The sequence below is a fragment of the Ovis canadensis genome, chromosome 17 (genome assembly GCF_042477335.2).
Source record: "Ovis canadensis isolate MfBH-ARS-UI-01 breed Bighorn chromosome 17, ARS-UI_OviCan_v2, whole genome shotgun sequence".
Lineage (NCBI taxonomy): Eukaryota > Metazoa > Chordata > Mammalia > Artiodactyla > Bovidae > Ovis > Ovis canadensis.
Window position 1 is genome coordinate 54908223 of NC_091261.1, and position 20128 is coordinate 54928350.

Consider the following 20128-nt stretch of genomic DNA (forward strand, 5'->3'; position numbering starts at 1 on the left):
ATTCTAGACTTTTCCTGTGAACAGTGGCTCCAGCCATATCTTGTATGTTCAAGTTTTCATATCATCATGGTAGATCAGTCCACCCCAAGATGCCTGTCCTGCTTTTTCCTGGACCTTTCCCCACAGCAGTTCAACTCTTGCTTTTAGTAACTGGCAGTAGAGGTGGAGGTGTCAAGAGAACCACCTGGGTCTCCAGAGCTCAGCTTGGTTCTTGGCCAACTTAATGCTACATTTTGTCCCTTCAGGACCCTGTGGTTTTAGCATTTGACATTGAGACAACCAAACTGCCCCTCAAGTTTCCAGATGCTGAGACCGACCAGATTATGATGATTTCCTATATGATTGATGGTCAGGTGAGTGGGTGCCTTCTGGAATGTGAGCTCTCTGTGAACTGGAACCAAGTCTGGTCTCCAAACCTGAACAGTGTCCACCCGTGATTAGTATTTGTTTGGTGACTAATGAGAGAATGGAGTCCGCACAAGTGAACAAGCAAGCTATTCTGGCATCTAGTGACTCTCTACCCTCCAGGCAAATCTTAGGACTAAGTAGCCTGTCTATTTTGGGAAAGCGATGGTGTTTCAAGTTGCTACAAAGGTTTTGTAGCAAAAGTCTCCAGGCTGCATGTGGGAGGTGTGTCTTAGGCTTTGTTTCTGTAACTTGCACTGACTGCTAATGAACTTTCCAGGGCTACCTCATCACCAACAGGGAGATTGTCTCAGAAGACATAGAAGATTTCGAATTCACCCCCAAGCCAGAATATGAAGGACCCTTCTGTGTCTTCAATGAGCCCGATGAGGTAGAGATGCCACTTGGGAAAGTGCCTGATGTTTGGGAATAGGAAGAGGAGGCAAGCATGGTGATCCTCTCAGATCTCAGCATTTGTTTAATCATAATAGCAGCTGGGCTCAATCCCCAATGGTTGGTCCTCGATCACATAAGGTTAGGATGGAAATAAAGGGGTCCTGTGAAGTTGTTATTCCTCAGCTTTGGAGAGGTATTAAAATCACTTGAGGAAGAGTAAAGTAACCCTTTGACTGCCAAAATTTGTTAAATTCAGGTTCATCTAATCCAAAGATGGTTTGAACACATCCAGGAGGCCAAACCCACCATCATGGTCACCTATAATGGGGACTTTTTTGACTGGTGAGTCAGAAAGGGGGAGGAAGAGATGGGAGAAGCACCACTTGGTAGCACGGGTGAGCTGCTCACCCTGTTTAAGAGGAGATGGTATGAAGTGTCCGCTGGGGTTGTCTGGCCCCTGTGGAAGTTAGAGACTCACTGTCCCACGTGCTTTTCTGTCCTCTCGTCCTTAGGCCGTTTGTGGAGGCCAGAGCAGCGGTCCATGGACTGAGCATGTACCAGGAGATAGGGTTCCAGAAGGACAGCCAGGGGGAGTACAAATCACCCCAGTGTATCCACATGGACTGTCTCAGGTAGGCCCTGCAGCTCACGTGGTGGCTCATCGCAGTGTCTCATGAGGGCTTTCTGTAAGTGAGACTCCCTTATACACACTGCTCCTTTCCATACCTTCTTACAGAAACTGCCGAGAAGTAGCTCCTGTCACCTGAGAGGACAGTGGCTGCTGGCTGGTCCCCAGGGTATAGAAACCAGATGAGAAAGAAGGACCTGGTAGAGTGAGGTCTGGTGCTATGGGAGGTCACAGAGAGGCCTTGGCTTCCCCACATCAGATTGGGATGTGGCAGCCAGGCTCTCTTAAAGGACAAGCATGGTGTCCAGATAGGCTGGAGTGTCCAGACTCAGGATAAGCGAGCGAGGTGGCCCAGAGTGCTGAGAAGGAAGGCTGGAGAAAAAGGTCTTCTGGGCTTCCTGTGTCCAGTGAGGAGGTTGTTTTTTTCTTGGTGGTCATGGGGAGCCACTGACACATTTAAAGCTTAATGAATTTTCTCCTTACCCCTGGTATTATGGTGAAGGGGCAGGCGGATTGCAACATGAAGAGGAGTGAAGAGAGGGCTGGTCTTGAGATATCTGAGAGTCGAGGACTTGGGGATCTATAGATGTGGGGACAGGTGCAAGAGGCATTAGGAAATTCTGGTTCTCAGGACTTGGGCTGGGCTCCTGGAGAAATAGGGCAGAGCTCAGGTTCAGAATAAAAGCAGACCTGGGAGCTCCATCCACATGGAGGATCTGGAGACTGTGGGGCTCGGTGATAAGAGCAAAAAACTTGATAGTTGATGGATTCTCAAGAATAGAAATAGGGACTTTCCCGGTGTTTCAGTGGCTAAGAGTCTTCCTGCTGATGCAAGCCACATGGATTTGATCTCCTCTGTGGGAAGACTGTACGTGCCAAGGGGCAAGTAAGCCCATACTTCACAACTGCTGTGCCCACAGACCTGGAGACCATGCTCTATCGCAAGAGAAGCCACTGCAACCAAGAGTAGCCCTTGCTTGCCACAATTAGAGAAAGCCCACGCGCAGCACCCAAGACCCAGTGCAGCCAGAAAAATGATTTTTAAAAAAGATCCCACATACTACAGTGAAGATTGAAGATCGCTCATGGCTGCAGCTAAGACCCTACACAGTCAAATAAATACTTTTTTTTTAAGTAAGAGGAGTAAAAGAGAGGTGGGGTTCCTCAGTGGAGGCAGCAATCCTGGGGATCCTTAGCAGGGCGTTTCTGAGGGGGAGAATGGCCCACAGGGCAGAGAGGCCACAGACGGTGAGAATGGATGCTGCCAGTACGAAGTTATAAATCCTAGAGATATAGCGGTGTCTGTCGTGGGGCTGAGTTGTGAGGAAGGAAGAAGTGGAGATGGCACGAGGGGGCCTCGAGTGTTTTTATACAGAGGGCTTGTGTAAGAAGAGGACGGGAGTTTGACAACAGGGTGTGAGGGGCAGGGAGAGCAAGGCAGAGCCTGGCAGCACCTGTAGCAAATAAGCTGTGGAGGAATCTAGAAGTTCAGACAGCAGGTTCCTGCCTGGTCCCCTTTTTATTTCTCTGTGAGGGTGAGAAGAAGGCCTCGCAAGGACTGGAAGGACCGGCTGTGTCGTCTCCTGTGTTTGTGGGTTTCTCTGTGAAGTTGACCGGGTCCAGGTGAAAGCTTTTCGCAAGGGGCCTGCACCACGTGAGATCTTGGTGATCTTTTGGGGTACCTGTCAGGACCCTGCATCTTCCTATAGAGTGTCCAGCTTCGCCACATCTCACAGGTTCCTGGGCTTCATCTCAGAATTATCTCTGGCTTTTGCTTTTCTTCTCCTTTCCAGGTGGGTAAAGAGGGACAGTTACCTGCCCGTGGGCAGCCACAACCTCAAGGCGGCAGCCAAAGCCAAGCTGGGCTACGACCCAGTGGAACTGGACCCCGAAGACATGTGCCGGATGGCCACTGAGCAGCCCCAGGCACGTGTGCTGCCTCGCTGAGTCACCTTCTGCTGGGGATGGTGGCCTCTGGACCCCTCACTGACCTTACTGTCTGATGTCTTCTCCTCAGACTCTGGCCACCTACTCGGTGTCGGACGCAGTGGCCACATACTACCTGTACATGAAATATGTCCACCCGTTTATATTCGCCCTGTGTACCATCATCCCCATGGAGCCCGATGAGGTCAGTGCCTGTCCTGGCCCGCTGCCTGACAGGGTGGTCCCAGGCAGCTGATGCAGGTGCAGCCGTTGATTTCTGTATTTGGCTCACAGCCTGATATTTCCCTGTAGGTGCTGCGGAAAGGCTCTGGGACGCTGTGCGAGGCCTTGCTAATGGTGCAGGCCTTCCATGCCAACATCGTCTTCCCCAACAAGCAGGAGCAGGAGTTCAACAAGCTGACAGATGATGGCCACGTGCTGGATGCTGAGACCTACGTGGGTGGCCACGTAGAAGCCCTGGAGTCGGGCGTGTTCCGCAGCGACATCCCCTGCCGGTTCCGGATGGTGCGCCACTCCTAAGGCAGGGCCTCGTCCCGCCAGTGCTGTGGGAGGACCCAGGAAGGACCCAGCCACAAGGGCTGAAATAAAACCCTCGCCCCCTTCTCACCCATGGACCCCTCACCAGCTGTCCTTTGTCTGGCCTACCCTTCAGGTTGCTGCTCCTTCTGGAGTGTTCTCTTAGTAGAGTCCCACCTGAAGTAGGTTACGTGGTGTGGGGCCATTTTCCTGTTTTTCTCACATCCTCTTTTGGTTGTTTGTGTTAGAATCCTGCTGCCTTTGACTTCCTGCTGCAGCGGGTGGAGAAAACCATGCGTCACGCCATCGAGGAAGAGGAGAAAGTGCCCATGGAGCAGGTCATCAACTTCCAAGAGGTGATGCATAGGCTCGGGGGAGTGGTGTGGGGAGAGCAGTCTGTTTACATGCCCTGCCTTGCAGAGTGGCTTCTTTCAGTGGCCTATTCATTGTGCACCTACTGTGTCATAATACTTGGTTGCCGAGACAGGACACGGGGCCTGGTCTCGTAGTTAGGACAGGACAGCGTATTGGCACAGTGAGGGACTCGATTTTATGTTCAGGAGAATTTCACAGAGGAGGCAATGGCTTTCAGAACAAAGTGGTGGGCTGATGTGGGAGAGAAAGGCAAGTGAAGGGTAGATACAACTATGTCTTGTAGGCGGCAAGGAGCCATTGGAGGTTTTTACTTTCTGTCTATGGACTTTAAAAACGACCCCATGGACTGTAGCCTACCATGCTCCTCTGTCCATGGGATTTTCCAGGCAATAGTACTGGAGTGGATAGCCATTTCCTTCTCCAGGGACCTTCCCGACCGAGGGATCGAACCCGGGTCTCCCACATTGTAGACAGACGCTTAACCGTCTGAGCCACCAGGGAAGTTAAAAAAAAATGACGATAGGAGTTCCTATAAATTACAGGGTAGAATATCGTAACTGCAAAGTCCTTCACATAGTAGTTAGAAAGCACCATTTGCAAAGTATGTCACATGACCAGAGGCACCAGGCACCACCTGCTTTGCTGGTCTTCTTCCTTTGGATATGGTGCATCTTGGGTCTCTATCAGGCCCTGCTTCAGCATATTCAGCTACTCGAGTGGTTTGCAGCTCTTAACAGTTCTAGGATTGATTTCAAGAAATGTAACATATTCACCAGGCAAAGTTGAAGCAAGAACGTGTGCATGTGCTCTGCATAGGACAAAGTTCTGTGCAGCTCTTGTCAGCTACAGCTATCATACGCTTTGGGAACTTTCCATGAACCAACTTGGGAAGAGAGTGTAGGCTGAATGACAAATAGGAGTTAAAGAGCAACTTGAGCAAAACAAAGATACTGCTTTTTTGGCCTTGACGTGAGGCCTGTGGGATCTTAGTTCCCCAACCAGGGATCGAACCCAGGCCCCTGGCAGTGAGAGCTCTGAGTCATAACCACTGGGCCGCCGAGGAATTCTCCGAAGATACTACTTTTAAGTCTATGAACCAATGAAATGAGTGAGAAGAGGGCTGAAGGTGTGCTAATTGGAGGGATCCCAGACACCTTAGTGAATCTGGACGTGGACTTTTTCTAGATGACAGATGGTCATCCAAAGTCCCTGAAATTGTTCTCTGTAGGGTGGCCTAGGGTCTTCAGGGAAAGAGTAGCAGGTTCACCTTTTGTTCCTGGGTGACCATCTCGGCAGTAGTGTGATAGCTGGTGGGAGGTGCTAGCTGGGGGCACACAGCGGCATCTGGCCTGTCCAGGTGTCATCCCATCATCCCAGCCTTCCCACTACTGTCGTCTCATCTTCCCTCTCCGAGCAGCATTTCAGAGCATGCCCTAGCACAGAGAAGGATGGGGGAATTATTCTCCAAATGGTTCATTTGCTTAAAATTCAGTTAGAAACAGTATTATCTTTCTGGTATTTCCTGTTCTACTTGATAGATACTCCTTTTTTCCTTCTGGTTGATTTTGTGTAATTTAGATGTTTTCCAGTTTATACTTTGAATGTCCAGAGGTTGGCAAGCTATAGTACAGAAGGGCTGTTTTTGTACAGTCAGCAAGCTAAGAATGGTTTTCATATTTTTAAAATATTTTAAAAGACAAAGTAGACTGTAGCCCCCAAATCTGAAATATTTATTATCTGGTCCTTCACAGAGGTTTGCTGACCGCAGATCTAAAGGTTTGTTTGTTTGTTTTTAAGCCAACTTTTCTCAGAATAACTCCTAAGTACAGTAATTGTCAAGTTTTAATGTTGTATTTCTTGTTGTTGCATAAGTTTTGGACAAAATGAACTTATCAAATAAGTACATATCCAATGTTCTCATTTTTAAGTGTTACATTTGGGAGAGAAAATAAAAGTGTATGACTATCAGAAGCCTGTTTAGCCTTTTTTAGTTTCAGTGACTGTTTTTGTGTTTTAGGACAATATTTTTATTTCTAGAAGCTCTCTATTGGTTCTTTTTCAAATATGCTTTATTTATTTCTTTATAGTGGGCTTTCTCTTCCTGTTTTATTTTTAAAAACTTTTTATTGAAGTATACTGATTTATAATGTTTCAGGTATACAGCAAAGTGATTCAGGTTTTTAAAATACATACACGTATATTCTTTTTTTTCCCCCCCTTTTTTTGGCTGTGCCACGTAGCTTGCAGGATCTTAGTTCCCTAACCGGGGATCAAATGCGTTCCCCCTACAGTGAAGCACAGAGTCCTAACCACTAGGCCACCAGGGAATTCCATGTATATATACTCTTGTTCTTGTTGTTTAATCACTAAGTCTTGTCCGACTCTTCACACCCCATGGACTTGTAGCCTGCCCGGGTCCTCTGTCCATGAGATTTCCCAGGCAAGAATATTGGAGTTGGGTTGTCATTTCCTTCTCCAGGGAATCTTCCTGACCCAGGGATCAGGAAGTATTTCTTGTGTCTCCTAAATTGGCAGGTGAATTCAAGAACCACCAGGGAAGCCTGTGTGTGTGTGTGTGTGTGTGTGTACACATATATTCTTTTTCAGATTCTTTCACATTATAGGTTATTACAAGGACTGTTCACTTATCTCTAATTAGCCTGATTTTACCATGTTTACTCTGGGAGGTTTATTCTCTTATGTTCTTAGGGTTCTCCTCCCACTGTGTCTGCTCTCAGTCATGGTATGGTTTTTTTCCCCCATGCTTTACAATTTTGAGACATTTTTTTCCTTTCTGGATGTGCCACGTGGCCTGTGGAAGCTTAGTTCCCTAATCAGGGATCGAACACACACCACCCCCTGCATTGGAAGCACAGAGTCTTAACCACTGGACATCTAGGGAAGTCCTGTCGCTCTGCAGTTTTGGAATCTGAACTCCTCTTCAGCGGGAGGGCCGTTGGAAGTTTGACAGTTTCTTCCTGGTTCCCCAAAAGTAACATGGGCCCGATGCCCCTTCTTACCTGGTTCCTTGGCTGAAGAGCCCCAGAGCCAGTGGAGACCTGTTAGTGCCTGTTATGATAAATGCTCAGGGAAAATGCTTTCTTTGCCCAGAGTCCAAAATAGACATGGTGAGCAAACTTGCTGTAGTTTATTCTTTTATGGAGGCGGCCTTTGAGAGTCCTGCCTTTATTTGGGGCTCCGCATTTTGTCTCCCTTTTGTTGTGTGTAGCCTGTCCCTCCTTGAGGCAGCATGAGAAATGTGAGGTCAGAGCTCATGGCACAGACCTGAGGCCGAGAACCTCAGAGAGGCCTGCTGCCTGCCTGCCCGCAGCCAGGGTGCGGGAACTCGGGCTTCAAGAGGTTTCTCACCTTCCTCTAGTAAGAATGGCTCACTCACTCGTGCTCAGGTTGTTTGTGCAAACAATGTGGTTTGTGCTAAGTGCCTTCTTTCCTTTCTGGAGTCTGGGCTTTGGTCCAGGCAGGCAGAGTTGCCTACATGATCAGCCCCCTGTAAGAACTCTCGGCACTGGGTCTCCATGAGCTTCCCTGGGGGACAGTACTTTTCACAGCACTTCTCATGTGTTATTACAGTTTGTTGCTGGAAGAATGAAGCTCATCTCAGCTTGAGTCTGGGCTCCTCCTGACTTTCCCCCAAGCGCTTTGCTCTTTGCTCATTGAGCTCTGTGTCTTTTCCCTATGAGTCACCAAACCTAGGGGTGGTCTTGGGGATCCCAACACAGGGCCCAGCCTCTGCCAGACACCATTGAGTCAACTCACTGCTCTGATATTGAGTCTCCTCATCACATTTGTTCTCTGGGAATAACTTAGAAGCTTAAACATCTGCATTCACAGGGATAGTTTTCATATTTCATTTAGGATTTCCATGTGTTTGGTGTCAAGAGGGTTTTTAAGCTAAGAGCCTTGGCTGGAAACAGAATCTGATTCATTGGTTTATAAAGTAATGCTGGAAACCATCTAGTATCACAGTTGAGAGCATGGTGTTTGGTCTCAGAGGGTCCATACTAACTTGAAACTTCTCATCTGTCAGATGAGGAATTGCAGGGACATTGATGGTGTGTCACTTGCCTGTACTGTGGGGGTACTCGGGGCCCCCAGGAAGTGTGGCTGTTGGTAATCCAGCGGGTCTCCCTACTCACTAGCAGACGGGCTGTGCCATATGAGGCCGCATATTACACATTTCTCTCCCAACCCCAGAGTTCTCTGGGGGCGGAGACTGCTGCTTCCTGTGCTGTGGTGCTCTGTCCTGTACCTCCAGGGTCTGGTGTGTTGGTGCCTGTTGTCTGTCGTCCGTTTGGGACCCATGGTGTTTTCTCTGTTACTCTGTACAATCTCCAGTTTCCATCTTGGTCACCAGCCTTCACTTCTTTCCACTTTCTCTGTAGGTGTGTGATCAGATTAAGACCAAGCTCACCTCCCTGAAAGATGTTCCTAACCGAATTGAGTGTCCCCTCATCTACCACCTGGACGTGGGGGCCATGTACCCCAACATCATCTTGACAAACCGCCTGCAGGTGAGACACATTCTCATATCAGAATCAAGCTCTTTCTGCCTAAACCCTAATTGCTCTCTTCCTGTCCCCTCACAGCCCTCTGCCATGGTGGACGAGGCCACCTGCGCAGCCTGTGACTTCAACAAGCCTGGAGCGAACTGCCAGAGGAAGATGGCCTGGCAGTGGAGGGGAGAGTTCAGTGAGTGTTGGCCCTGGGGGGCTGCTCAGCAGGAAGCGGGTAGGCGCGTCTCTGTCACATCCTCTCTTCCCATCACTCCTTCTAGTGCCAGCCAGTCGCAGTGAGTATCATCGGATCCAGCACCAACTGGAGTCAGAGAAGTTCCCTCCCTTGACCCCCGAGGGCCCAGCCCGGGCCTTTCACGAGCTGTCCCGTGAGGAGCAGGCTAAATATGAGAAGCGGAGGCTGGCAGGTGAGCAGTTGGGCCATGTTGGTGTATCGCACCTTGAGGTCAGTCGAGCCAGTTGTTGAAGTAGATGAGGCCACTGTGAATTAGTTTGTCCTATAGCCTTCCTGTTGTCATTTATCCTTGTGCAAGCTTCTAGCTCCTAAACCCTTCCTCCTATAGTCTTTGTATTTGGTCTGTTCATACAGGGCTGCCCTTTGATGTGATTCATTAGGAGCTTGTCTTTCTGAGTTTTCTGCTCCTTTGAGTTAACCAAAAAACCCATGTTTGTTGGCATCCATTGCCTGGCTTTCTTTGGCTGTGTCCAGGAGGCCTGTCCCCTGTGTGGAGTCTCATGTGCCCGCCATTCTCAATTATGCTTCAGATTACTGCCGGAAGGCGTACAAGAAAATCCACATGACCAAGGTGGAGGAGCGTCTCACCACCATCTGCCAGCGGGAGAACTCCTTCTATGTGGACACTGTACGCGCTTTTCGGGACAGGCGCTATGAGTTCAAAGGTCTCCACAAGGTGAGCCTGACCTTCATGAGGTTGGAGCAGGATCTAGTTTCTGAGGTGAAAATTCTTGCTCAGCGCTGTCTCGGTGTGTTATTCCCTCTCTCTGAGTCCAATGCATGCACTCAGACAATAAACATGCAGTTGTTTTTAACTTTGAAGAAGTAAGGGCCTGGGGCCTTGAAGCTATTCTGAATGATTGCTTTTAAAATAATTATTTAGAGCAGGGGTCAGTAAACTACTTTGTCATGGTGAAGCAGAAGGAGCTAATCTGTCAAACACAAGCCTCACAGCATGCTGGGGAGCTGAGCTGTCTGTTGGCCTCTTAGAAGCTCAGCATCCCAGGAGGTGCAGCTTGTGTGGATGTGAGAGATGGGTGTCACCATGTTGCACCTCCCCCCGTCATCCCAGCCCCGACTGGCACTGGGTATTACTGAGGTCCTTCATGCCCCTTCACCACTCCCCTCAGCAGTAACAATCTGATGTCTTCCAGTGTGATACAAATTTTGTATCACTGAGCACGTTGGTTGAGCACCTGTTCTGTGCCAGACCTTTTTCTAGGTACTGAAAAGACATCAGGTGGGGAAGTAATGGTGGAACGTTCTGAGATGAAAGAGAATGTCCAGTGTTTGGCCACTGTGACAGCAGCTAGCCTAGCAAACAGAAAGAGATGCCACTCAGGCAGGAAGTGAGTTCAGATACCCCTGGGTCACATCCCTGTCTCTCACCCTCCCTGGTGGTGACCATGTCTGCTGTATTGAGGTAAAATTGATGTGGGGTACATCTGACCCTTTCAGGTGGGCAGTTCTATAGAGTTTGACAAATGGATACACCTGTGTAACCACCACCACAGTGACAAGAACATTTCCTTCGTAACCATTTACAATAGCCCACAGCCCTTGTTAGCACAGCTGTGTCCATCTTCCAGCGGTTGGTATAGTATCTGATAAACAGTTGTTGGTCCATAAGTATCCAGGAGTTGGCGATGGACAGGGAGGCCTAGCATGCTGCAATTCATGGGGTCGCAAAGAGTCGGACATGACTGAGCAACTGAACTGAACTGAAGGAGTAAATTGTTACTCTCAGATGTTGCCTCTAAGAATGTGCACTTTGCTTTCAGCCTGTCAGTGGTTTCTGAGTTCTGTTTAAGAAACCCTATAACTCAGCCCATTGAATGCATTAATAAGAGTAAATTAAGTAACAGAACTTGGATTGGGAGCCTCTGGGCCTCTTTGGTGGAGTGAAGCCCCTGCCTCTGTCACTGGTCTTGAGATGTAGATTTCATCTGCTTCTCCAGTTAGCTGCCAGGTTCTGGATTCTGTTCTGTGGGCTTGAAATTGCCCTAAGTCTAAGGTGTCAAAGTGGGTTGTTGCTATCACAAAGTATTTTCTCCTAGTCCTTAGTTTCACAAGTAATAAAAATTAATATTGATATGTTTCTTTGTGTTCATAAGTCCTTTCAGGATATCTGTCTTACATGGGGCAGTTCTAGATTGAAAGTGTTTTCAAGGTAGGTGAGAACTAAGCATGCAGACACTATGGGGGACAAGCTGATATATTGATGTTAAATTTCTCAGGTGTAGTGATAGTGTTGAGGTTATATAGAATGTCCTTGTTCCTGGAAATTTTTTGCTGAAGTATTTAGGGGGGTCAGGTCATGATAATTTCAACTTGCCTTTGGTTGTGCCAATAGAGATTTTCTCTAGAATGGAATAAAGGAAAAATGCAAAATATCAACAGTGACCCCTCTGGTATATGGTCTTTGTTGTACCTTTTCTTTTTTTGAAGTTTTCTATAGATTTGAAATTTTCAAAATATCAAAAACTTGGGCCCAGGTACAGAATGTGAGGTGGAAGAGTCTAGGAGGTGATCAGTCTTTGTGCGGGTTGCAGGTGTGGAAAAAGAAGCTCTCCGCAGCCGTGGAGGTGGGGGACGCGGCGGAGGTGAAGCGCTGCAGGAACATGGAGGTCCTGTACGACTCCCTACAGCTGGCGCACAAGTGCATCCTCAACTCCTTCTATGGCTACGTCATGCGCAAGGGGTAGGCCCTTGCCTGTGGGGCCTGTGGGCACGAGCGAGAGGGGGGAGTCAGGGCCTCGTTCAAGGAGTGCAGGAGAGGGCGGGTTGGGTGGGGGGTGAGGTCACACTGACTCAGGGTTCTGGGCATCTGGGGCGTTAGCACTCCTGGACACGTGCCTCTGAGCATCCCGGGCTGCAGAGCGGAGGGTAGTCTCTGGCGTACGACTAGTGCATGCGTGCTCAGTCACGTCCAACTCTTGTGACTCCATGGACTGTAGCCCACCAGACTCCTCTGTCCACGGAATTATCCTGGCAAGAATATTGGAGTGGGTTGCCACTTCCTACTCCAAGGTCTTCTGAGAAGTCAAGAAAGCCAGGAATGGGGGCATCCTAAAGCCAACATGGAGTGTGTTCCCAGGGTAGGGTGCCAAAGGAAGATGAGGCAAGGTGGGGCCTGAGTGTGTCCAGTGAGCCAGCAGCTAGGTGGGTGGGGCTTCGGCAGAGCAGGTCATTGAAGGTGAGGCCTAGCTGTTGTGAGTGGAACCCAGGAGGGTCAACATGGGTGGCCTTGGAGGAGCAAGGTAGTGGTGGGGCAGATTGGTTTGAGGGAAAGTGGCTTTGTTTGTTTGTTGTTGCCTTTTAATGGCAGAGAGGGAGGGGCTGAGAGCAGGGCTAGCACCTGAGCAGAGTTCCCTGAGGCAGGAGGGCCTGGCCTCAGGTCACTTCACACCTGTGAGACCTGATTTGAGTGCGGAGCCAGGTGGGCTGGTGTTTTGCCTGAGAAGTCAGAGGATGAGTGTGGGGTGTGGGAGAACAAGGAAGGCATGAGGTGGTGCCTGGGAGAGTGGGAGGGAACTCGAGGGGGCTCTCTCGGCCACTGCCCTGGAGAGCCCTGCTGAGCTGAGGTCGTGAGCTGTTGCCACGGCACATGCTGCATCCTTTCAGAACTTTCCTGAGCTGAGCACTGCTTTGAAGTAAGAACAGAGGAGTATCCTCAGCACAGAGCTTAATCCTACCCTAGTTCTTCCCTGCTTCAGATGTCCCCTCCTCCCAACCCTAACTCCTCTAACATCCTTCTTGAGGGTGCCCCTCCCACCCCTCAGCTGTGACTATCCCCTCCAGGGCCCGCTGGTACTCCATGGAGATGGCTGGCATCGTCTGCTTCACAGGGGCCAACATCATCACCCAGGCGCGGGAGCTGATTGAGCAGATTGGGTGAGTGCTGCACTTGGTCACCAGCTGCTGGGACTTGAGGGGGCACGGCCTGAGGTGAAGAGGCTGGATGCAGGGGCTGAGAAGGAACAAGCTGGTGACGATAGAGCTGGCGATGCTGGAGATGGGAAGGTGTTTTGTTTTGTGGGTTCCCAGCCAGGAGGAACCTCGTCCACTGTCAAGCACTGACACAGGGTTCTTGCTCTGTAGACATCCATGCCTATCATTCATGTGGTCTCATTTCTCTGTTTCTCTGTAGGAGGCCCTTAGAGCTGGACACAGATGGTATATGGTGTGTCCTGCCCAACAGCTTCCCCGAAAACTTTATCATCAAGACCACCAATGTGAAAAAGCCCAAGGTGACCATCTCTTACCCTGGGGCTATGTTAAACATCATGGTCAAGGTGAGCCTGCATCTCTAGCAAGGACCTATTGTCTGGGGTGGGGTTCTTGACACCACCTCCCTTGATAGGAGTGTGGGAAAGGGGAAAGCATTGGCCCTTACACTGAGGCACTCCCCTTTCTGAGTGGGTGCTCCCATTTCTGAATGTCTCTGACTTTCAGATTATCTTTCTCTAGCCTGAACATCTTGTCCAGAGATGTTGTGTTCAAAAGTTACCTGTGTCTCTGTTCCTATTTAGCATAATGACTAGACTTACAGCAAAACTGGAAAAATAGAACAAGAATTCCTGTATATCCTTTAGCCTGCTTCTCTTTATTTTTTTATTTGGCTGTGATGGGTCTTAGTTGTGGCACATGGGATCTCCGTTGCATCATCTGGGGTCTTTTGTGGTGGTGGGTGGGCTTTGGAGCTCGCAGCCTCAGTAGTTTGTGGCACACGGGCTTAGCTACTCTGTGGCACATGGGCTCTTTCCAAACCAGGGATCTGACCCACGTCCCCTGCATTGCAAGGCGGATTCCTAATCACTAGACCACCGGGGAAGTCCTGCCTGCTTCTGTTTATCTTTTATAAACCCCAGTGTAATTGTCAGAACTGAGAAGTCATGCCAGCACCACACTGTAACTCAACTACAGCTTTGTTTGTATTTCTCAGCTTTTCCAGGACCACGCCCTGCATTTGGCCAGCCTGTCTCCTTAGTCCCCTCCAGCCTGGCAGCCCCCCTTGGTCTTTCCAGTCTATTATGACCCAGACACTTTGGTGAATATTGGCCAGTTGCTTTGCGGACTAACTCTCCATTTGAATTTGTCCCTTGTTCTTCGTTACTAGATTGAGGTTATTTGGGTTTTTTGGAGGGAAAAAAACAGAGATACGTGCTCCATGTTGGCATTCTTTCGGGGCACTGAGTCAGGATCAGCACTCCTGCTCGCTTCCCAACTATCACGTTACAGGAACTAGCCCATGAGTCCACACTCCCAGGAGTGGCAGACCCCAGCCACACAGCAAAGCCATCCCAGTAATTAGTAAAAACTATGGCTCAGAGGTTAAAGCATCTGCCTGGGATGCAGGAGACCCTGGTTCAATCCCTGGGTCGGAAGATCCCCTGGAGAAGGAAAGTGGCAACCCACTCCAGTACGCTTGCCTGGAGAATCCCATGGAGGGAGGAGCCTAGTAGGCTGCAGTCCATGGGGTCTCAAAGAGTCGGACACGACTGAGTGACTTCACGTGATTTCACTTTCACTTTATGGAGGAGATACTCTCCTCTACACTGAGACTCTGCAGATGTGCTGTTTCACTCTGAACCTTCGCCTTCTGATTTTAGCACTGGCAGTATCCTGTCACAGTGGGAATCAGTCTGCCCAAGGCAACTCTGTATTTCCCTCGTTCTTTGTACATTATTAATTGGAACCTTTTGTAAGGAAGAGTTGTCACACTTCTCTCCTACTTTTGTTGTGAAGTCATTCAGTCCTGTCCAACTCTTTTGTGACCCCACGTACTTACTGTAGCCCTCCAGGCTCCTTTGTCCATGGAATTCTCCAGATAAGAATAATGAAGTGGGTTGCCATTCCTTTCTCCAGGGGATCTTCCTGACCCAGGGATTGAACCCAAGTCTCCTGCTAGGTGGGCAGATTCTTTACCCCTGTACCAATTCCTCTTACCTTCTGGGAAGCCCCTTTCTCCTACTTAGTCCCTCACTTATCACTTTATTGAATCATTGGTTAGGTCATTGTGGGTGTGTGGGTGTTTGCTGTGTGGGGTAACAACCCAGTTCCATCCTGATGTGTTTTGTTGCTCAGCTTATTCCACTTTGGCCACTAGGGGCTCCTTCACGTTAGCCCCCTGTGTCCTTGAGACACACCCTGTTATGTGGTTTGGATTTGTGTTTTGGGGGAGTGCTTTACTTCCTGGGACTGCAAGACACTCCAGCCTCATCTTGTATTTCCCCTGTCCCACCTTGGAATCACCCATTTCTCCAAGGAGGCCAGGTTCCTTTTATTAGGAAGCCGTGGTAGAAACCAAGATGGGGTGTCTCTGCTGCTCACAGCAGATTGGCTAGGAAGTTGTGTGTGTGTGTAATAATCCCACACGTGTGTCTGTATTTATTTCTCTGTTTATCTGCATACATGTTTAAATAGACATAACGTGAGCATATTGATATATCCGGCTCCAGTCTGTTCTCCTTTCCTTATTAGTGACTCCTTTGTCCTATCTCTGATTTTATTTGTGTATTTATTTGTTCAACCCTAGTATTTGTGTAAAGCAGGTTCAGAGCTGTGTGTCTGTGAGCAGTAAGCCCACCAGCTGCAGTACAGTGTTCAGTCTTTACTCTTAGACCACCCACACCATGTGAGATTTGCCAAAGTTACTTAAGCCAGCCCTCTGGCAGGGTTCTGTCAAGCAGTGCTAGTGCAGTTGAGTTCATTTGTTCCAATCTGCAGGTGTTCTTGGGGTCACCCTAGATCCTAGTTGAATGTTGGTTCGTTTGCCTCCTGTATGATTTCACTCTTTTGTTGTTGTTTTCATTCATTCATTTACTTCTGGGTCTTTGCTGCTGGGCGTGGGCTTCCCATTGCAGTGGCTTCTTTTGTGGAGCACGAGCTCTAGGGTGTGTGGGCTTCAGTAGCTGCAGCATGGGGGCTCAGTAGTTGTGGCACACAGGCTCAGTTGCCGCTCAGCATGTGGAATCTTTCCAGACCAGGGATTGAACCTGTGTCTCTGCATTGACAGACAGATTCTTATCCACTGTACCACCAGGGAAATCCAAAATCCATGCTTTACAAGGAGCACTTCTGTGGGTTTTGACCCAGACATAGAGGCGTGTGTCCACCATCACAGAGCAGCATAGAACAGCCTCCACCCCAAAGGCTCCTGGACACTGCCCCTTTGTTGTCGGCCCTTCTCGTTAGGCCCAGCCCTGGTTCCCCTGTGTGTTCTTCTGTGTGATAGTTTTGCCTTTTCCAGCATGTCCTGTGAATTGAAACATGCTGTGTAACCTTGGTAGACCAAGCAGGAAGCACTTTGGTTCATCCACGTTGGACGTATGTCAGAACTTGATCCCTTTCTCTTGCCAAGTGGTGTCCATTGTATGGAAGAGCCCCAGCTTGCTGATGCATCCACCTTTTGGAGGGCAGCTGGTCGTCTCCAGGTTTGGGTGATGATGAGTGAGGCCGACCCCCTCTTCACTCTTGCTTGGCAGGAAGGCTTCACCAATGATCAATACCAGGAGCTGGCTGAGCCTTCTTCACTCACTTACGTCACTCGCTCAGAGAACAGCATCTTTTTCGAGGTTGATGGGCCCTACCTTGCCATGATCCTTCCAGCCTCCAAGGAAGAAGGCAAGAAACTGAAGAAGAGGTAGGAATCCCACAGTCTTTATGCTTGGGAAAGGTCTAACAACTCCTCTAGTAAATGGACCAGGACCCACAATGGGAACAGACCTTGGTTCTGGTTTCTTGACCTTTTTGATTCAATTTGGAAAGCTTTTCTTGACACCTACAAACTCTGTTCTCCACTTGTTATATTCTGGTTCTACAGATTGCAGCCCCTAAGTCATTTTCCTTTTGGAGATCAGGGTAGAGAGATGTTTGCTGCTTGATGGATGCTAGAAGGGAGGATGAGAAAGGGAAGGAAAAAGGCAGAGGGGTGATGAGAAGCAGCTAGCATCCCAGGCTCTCTCCTCTGCTCTCTTTGCCTATGTTTCTAGGTATGCCGTGTTCAATGAGGATGGTTCCCTGGCTGAGCTCAAGGGCTTTGAGGTCAAACGCCGCGGGGAGCTGCAGCTGATTAAAATCTTCCAGTCCTCAGTGTTTGAGGCCTTTCTTAAGGGCAGCACCCTAGAAGAAGTGTATGGCTCTGTCGCCAAGGTGGCTGATTACTGGCTGGACGTACTATACAGCAAGGTAAGGCTCCTTATCTGGCTCTGAGGGTCCTGCAGTCAGAGTCCTGGTAAGCAAGATGACAGATGAACTCAAGGCTAATTCTGATGAAATCCCATAACTTCCTTAGTGCCAGGGCTACCCCGAATCCCCCTTAACTTTTGTGTCCAGTGACAGAATTCTGTGAAGGAAACAAATATTAGCATGATAATGAGCCAGTTGTAAGCTGTTCAACCTCAGACAGGCCCCTTGGGCTCCTCCTCATCGTTGAAGAAAGCAGCTGGCTCCTCGATTGGTCCATCTGCTGTCCAACCTGCCCATGTCTCTCTTCTTTTCTCCCTCCTGGCTCCTCCTTTCCCTGTCTTTTTCTTCCTTTTAGGACAAAAATCAATTCTTTGTCTTTCCTATTATTCTGTAGTCTTGGTACTGAAAGCTCAATAAATGTTTCTTGATATTTTCCTGCACAGTTTAATAAAAGTTAAGGTTTTGTGTGTGGTGTGTTGCTGTGCAGTGGTATGAGACAGCCCTGTTACACCACTGCCTTCAGCTCATCAGGCTAGATGAACGCAGTTTCACATGGAGAAAGTCTTGGGTGAGCTCAGGCTGCTGCTCCCTTCCTCTGTATGATATTTTTGCTCGTTGCCTCTCTCTCCAGGCAGCTAACATGCCTGATTCTGAACTGTTCGAGCTGATCTCTGAGAACCGTTCCATGTCTCGGAAGCTGGAAGATTATGGGGAGCAGAAGTCGACATCCATCAGCACGGCCAAGCGCCTGGCTGAGTTCCTGGGAGATCAGATGGTGAAGGATGCTGGGCTGAGCTGCCGCTACATCATCTCCCGGAAGCCTGAGGGGTCTCCAGTCACAGAGAGGTAAGGGTTTCCAGCATCAAGGAAGGAATTCCTTAAGGGTCTTGATTGCTCTCTGAAAACCTGCATCTTCTGTAGAGCCTCTGTTCCTCCATAGAGAGATGAGCTTCCTTAAACAGGGCAGGGATAGTCAGGACTTGGAAGAGGGAGGAACCAGGCCTTGGACTTCCTTCAGAGCAGATGCCGGGAAGGCTGCTGGGGCCCTGGTGGGAATCCTGAGAGGATGTAGTGAGCTTGTCCACTTGGAGCCCAGAGAATCTGGGTTCTTGGGTGGCCAGACTGAGAGTACCCTCTCAGTCAGGCATAGGGCAGTGGGGATGTCTTGGAGGGTCTGCTACAATGAGCATAACACAAAGTCCAGTTCAGGTTTAGGGCAGAGCTCCAGGTCACTCACACACAAGCAGACTGATGCTGCACTTCTCGAGTTGGGATTATTGAACCACAGCTACATGCTACCGCTACCACACTGACAGCAAGAAAGGCAGGGTGATGCATGAAGGCAGAGTGTACTTCTGTCTATTTAAGTTTACACACAGGGGAAGTACAATAGGAGTACTATAAAAGTATGTAGGGGATTGATAAGCACCAAGATAAACACTGTATTTACTTTGTATTAGGAGGGTCGACAGAGCTACACAGGGGACTTCATCATCATCTTTATTTTTCATCCATGACATGAAAATGGCATGGCCGGTTTGATAGAACTAGGTGGTGGGTGCACAGGTTTCTGTTCTTTCTAAGTTTCTTCATGATATTTCAAAATAACAAATACTTCTTCCAGTGAGAGAAAGGGGTAGTGACAGTTGCCATGTTGCTTTGCTAGTGATGTGAAAACTGGTTTCATTTTCAGGCCAGCAGTGGGCTCTGTCTATGTTTTACCCAGTGAATAACATTTTTAGTGTTTATTTATATACATGTACATGAATATATAATTTATGTAAAGACATCTGTAAATAGCTCTGATAACAGTGGTCAAACATACACCAGATGGCCAATGGTAAGGAGTTGTGCATGAAATCATGACATTTTAATATGAAGTATTAATATTTATTAAGTATGATAATAAACATCAGATACAGATAGTTTATACAAAATAACTATATGAACTTAAAACATAGGTTACAAAGTAGGTCATAAGTACTTATTTCCATGTAAACTGCAGGAGATTTTCACATTTGTGAGTTTTTTTATCTCTTCTCTACCAGGGCCATTCCACTGGCCATTTTCCAGGCAGAGCCCACAGTGAGGAAGCACTTTCTCCGGAAATGGCTAAAGAGTTCTTCCCTTCAGGACTTTGATATTCGGACAGTGAGTGCTGATTTTTTTTCCTACCCTTAGAAATTGAGGAGGAAAACTAGATAAGGCAGAGAATCCCAGACTCGGGTCATGTTTTTGTCTGGGGACTTCACTCTTGATTTCCTCTCTTCTATTATGGAATGAATGAAGAAATAGTTACACTTTGGGAAAACCGGGAAAAGCTAGATGCTGCGGAGGCCTTTTTAACTGCTCTCTGTGAGGGGCTAAGGCTTGGGGTCTGGCACAGGGTTCTGCCGCTGGCTCCTTTACTTGCTCTGATCCTGGGGGATCATTTATACTCTGCACTTCCATTTCCTCCTCTGTGAAATGGGGCCTTTCAGCATAGACTTTCTGAGGGGATTGAATGCATGAAGCATTCATTCAGCACAGTGCTTGGCATGGTGTGTTGCTGCTCTTCTCATGCACCCCGTTGCTGGTTTCCTGCATGCTCAGATTCTGGATTGGGACTACTACATCGAGCGGCTGGGGAGTGCCATACAGAAGATCATCACGATCCCTGCGGCCCTGCAGCAGGTGAGGCTGAGACCAGCAGAAATGGAGCCCGGTGTGAAACCTGGACCTGACTAAACTAACAGAGTCAGACAAGTGATCAGTATCGCCTTCATGTAGGTGAAGAACCCAGTACCACGTGTCAAACACCCTGACTGGCTGCACAAAAAACTGCTAGAGAAGAATGACGTCTACAAGCAGAAGAAGATCAGTGAGCTCTTCGTCCTTGAGGGCAGGAGACAGGTAATGGGG

General features: G+C 48.7%; 1 protein-coding gene across 2 annotated transcripts in view; it reads left to right on the forward strand.

The window, feature by feature from the left end:
• The window catches only part of POLE (DNA polymerase epsilon, catalytic subunit), a 56267-nt gene that overhangs the window by 8816 nt on the left and 27323 nt on the right, over window positions 1-20128 (forward strand). For both annotated transcript variants that reach the window (XM_069557099.1, XM_069557100.1), the window contains exons 9-29: window positions 246-353; window positions 686-796; window positions 1058-1143; window positions 1314-1433; window positions 3223-3355; window positions 3447-3560; window positions 3668-3880; window positions 4141-4248; window positions 8671-8799; window positions 8875-8977; window positions 9063-9209; window positions 9568-9713; window positions 11590-11738; window positions 12839-12931; window positions 13188-13332; window positions 16525-16682; window positions 17032-17227; window positions 17859-18073; window positions 19276-19378; window positions 19820-19900; window positions 19997-20119. In XM_069557099.1, the coding sequence (XP_069413200.1) occupies window positions 246-353; window positions 686-796; window positions 1058-1143; window positions 1314-1433; window positions 3223-3355; window positions 3447-3560; window positions 3668-3880; window positions 4141-4248; window positions 8671-8799; window positions 8875-8977; window positions 9063-9209; window positions 9568-9713; window positions 11590-11738; window positions 12839-12931; window positions 13188-13332; window positions 16525-16682; window positions 17032-17227; window positions 17859-18073; window positions 19276-19378; window positions 19820-19900; window positions 19997-20119 (2781 nt within the window). The remainder of the gene's footprint in view (window positions 1-245; window positions 354-685; window positions 797-1057; window positions 1144-1313; window positions 1434-3222; window positions 3356-3446; window positions 3561-3667; window positions 3881-4140; window positions 4249-8670; window positions 8800-8874; window positions 8978-9062; window positions 9210-9567; window positions 9714-11589; window positions 11739-12838; window positions 12932-13187; window positions 13333-16524; window positions 16683-17031; window positions 17228-17858; window positions 18074-19275; window positions 19379-19819; window positions 19901-19996; window positions 20120-20128) is intronic.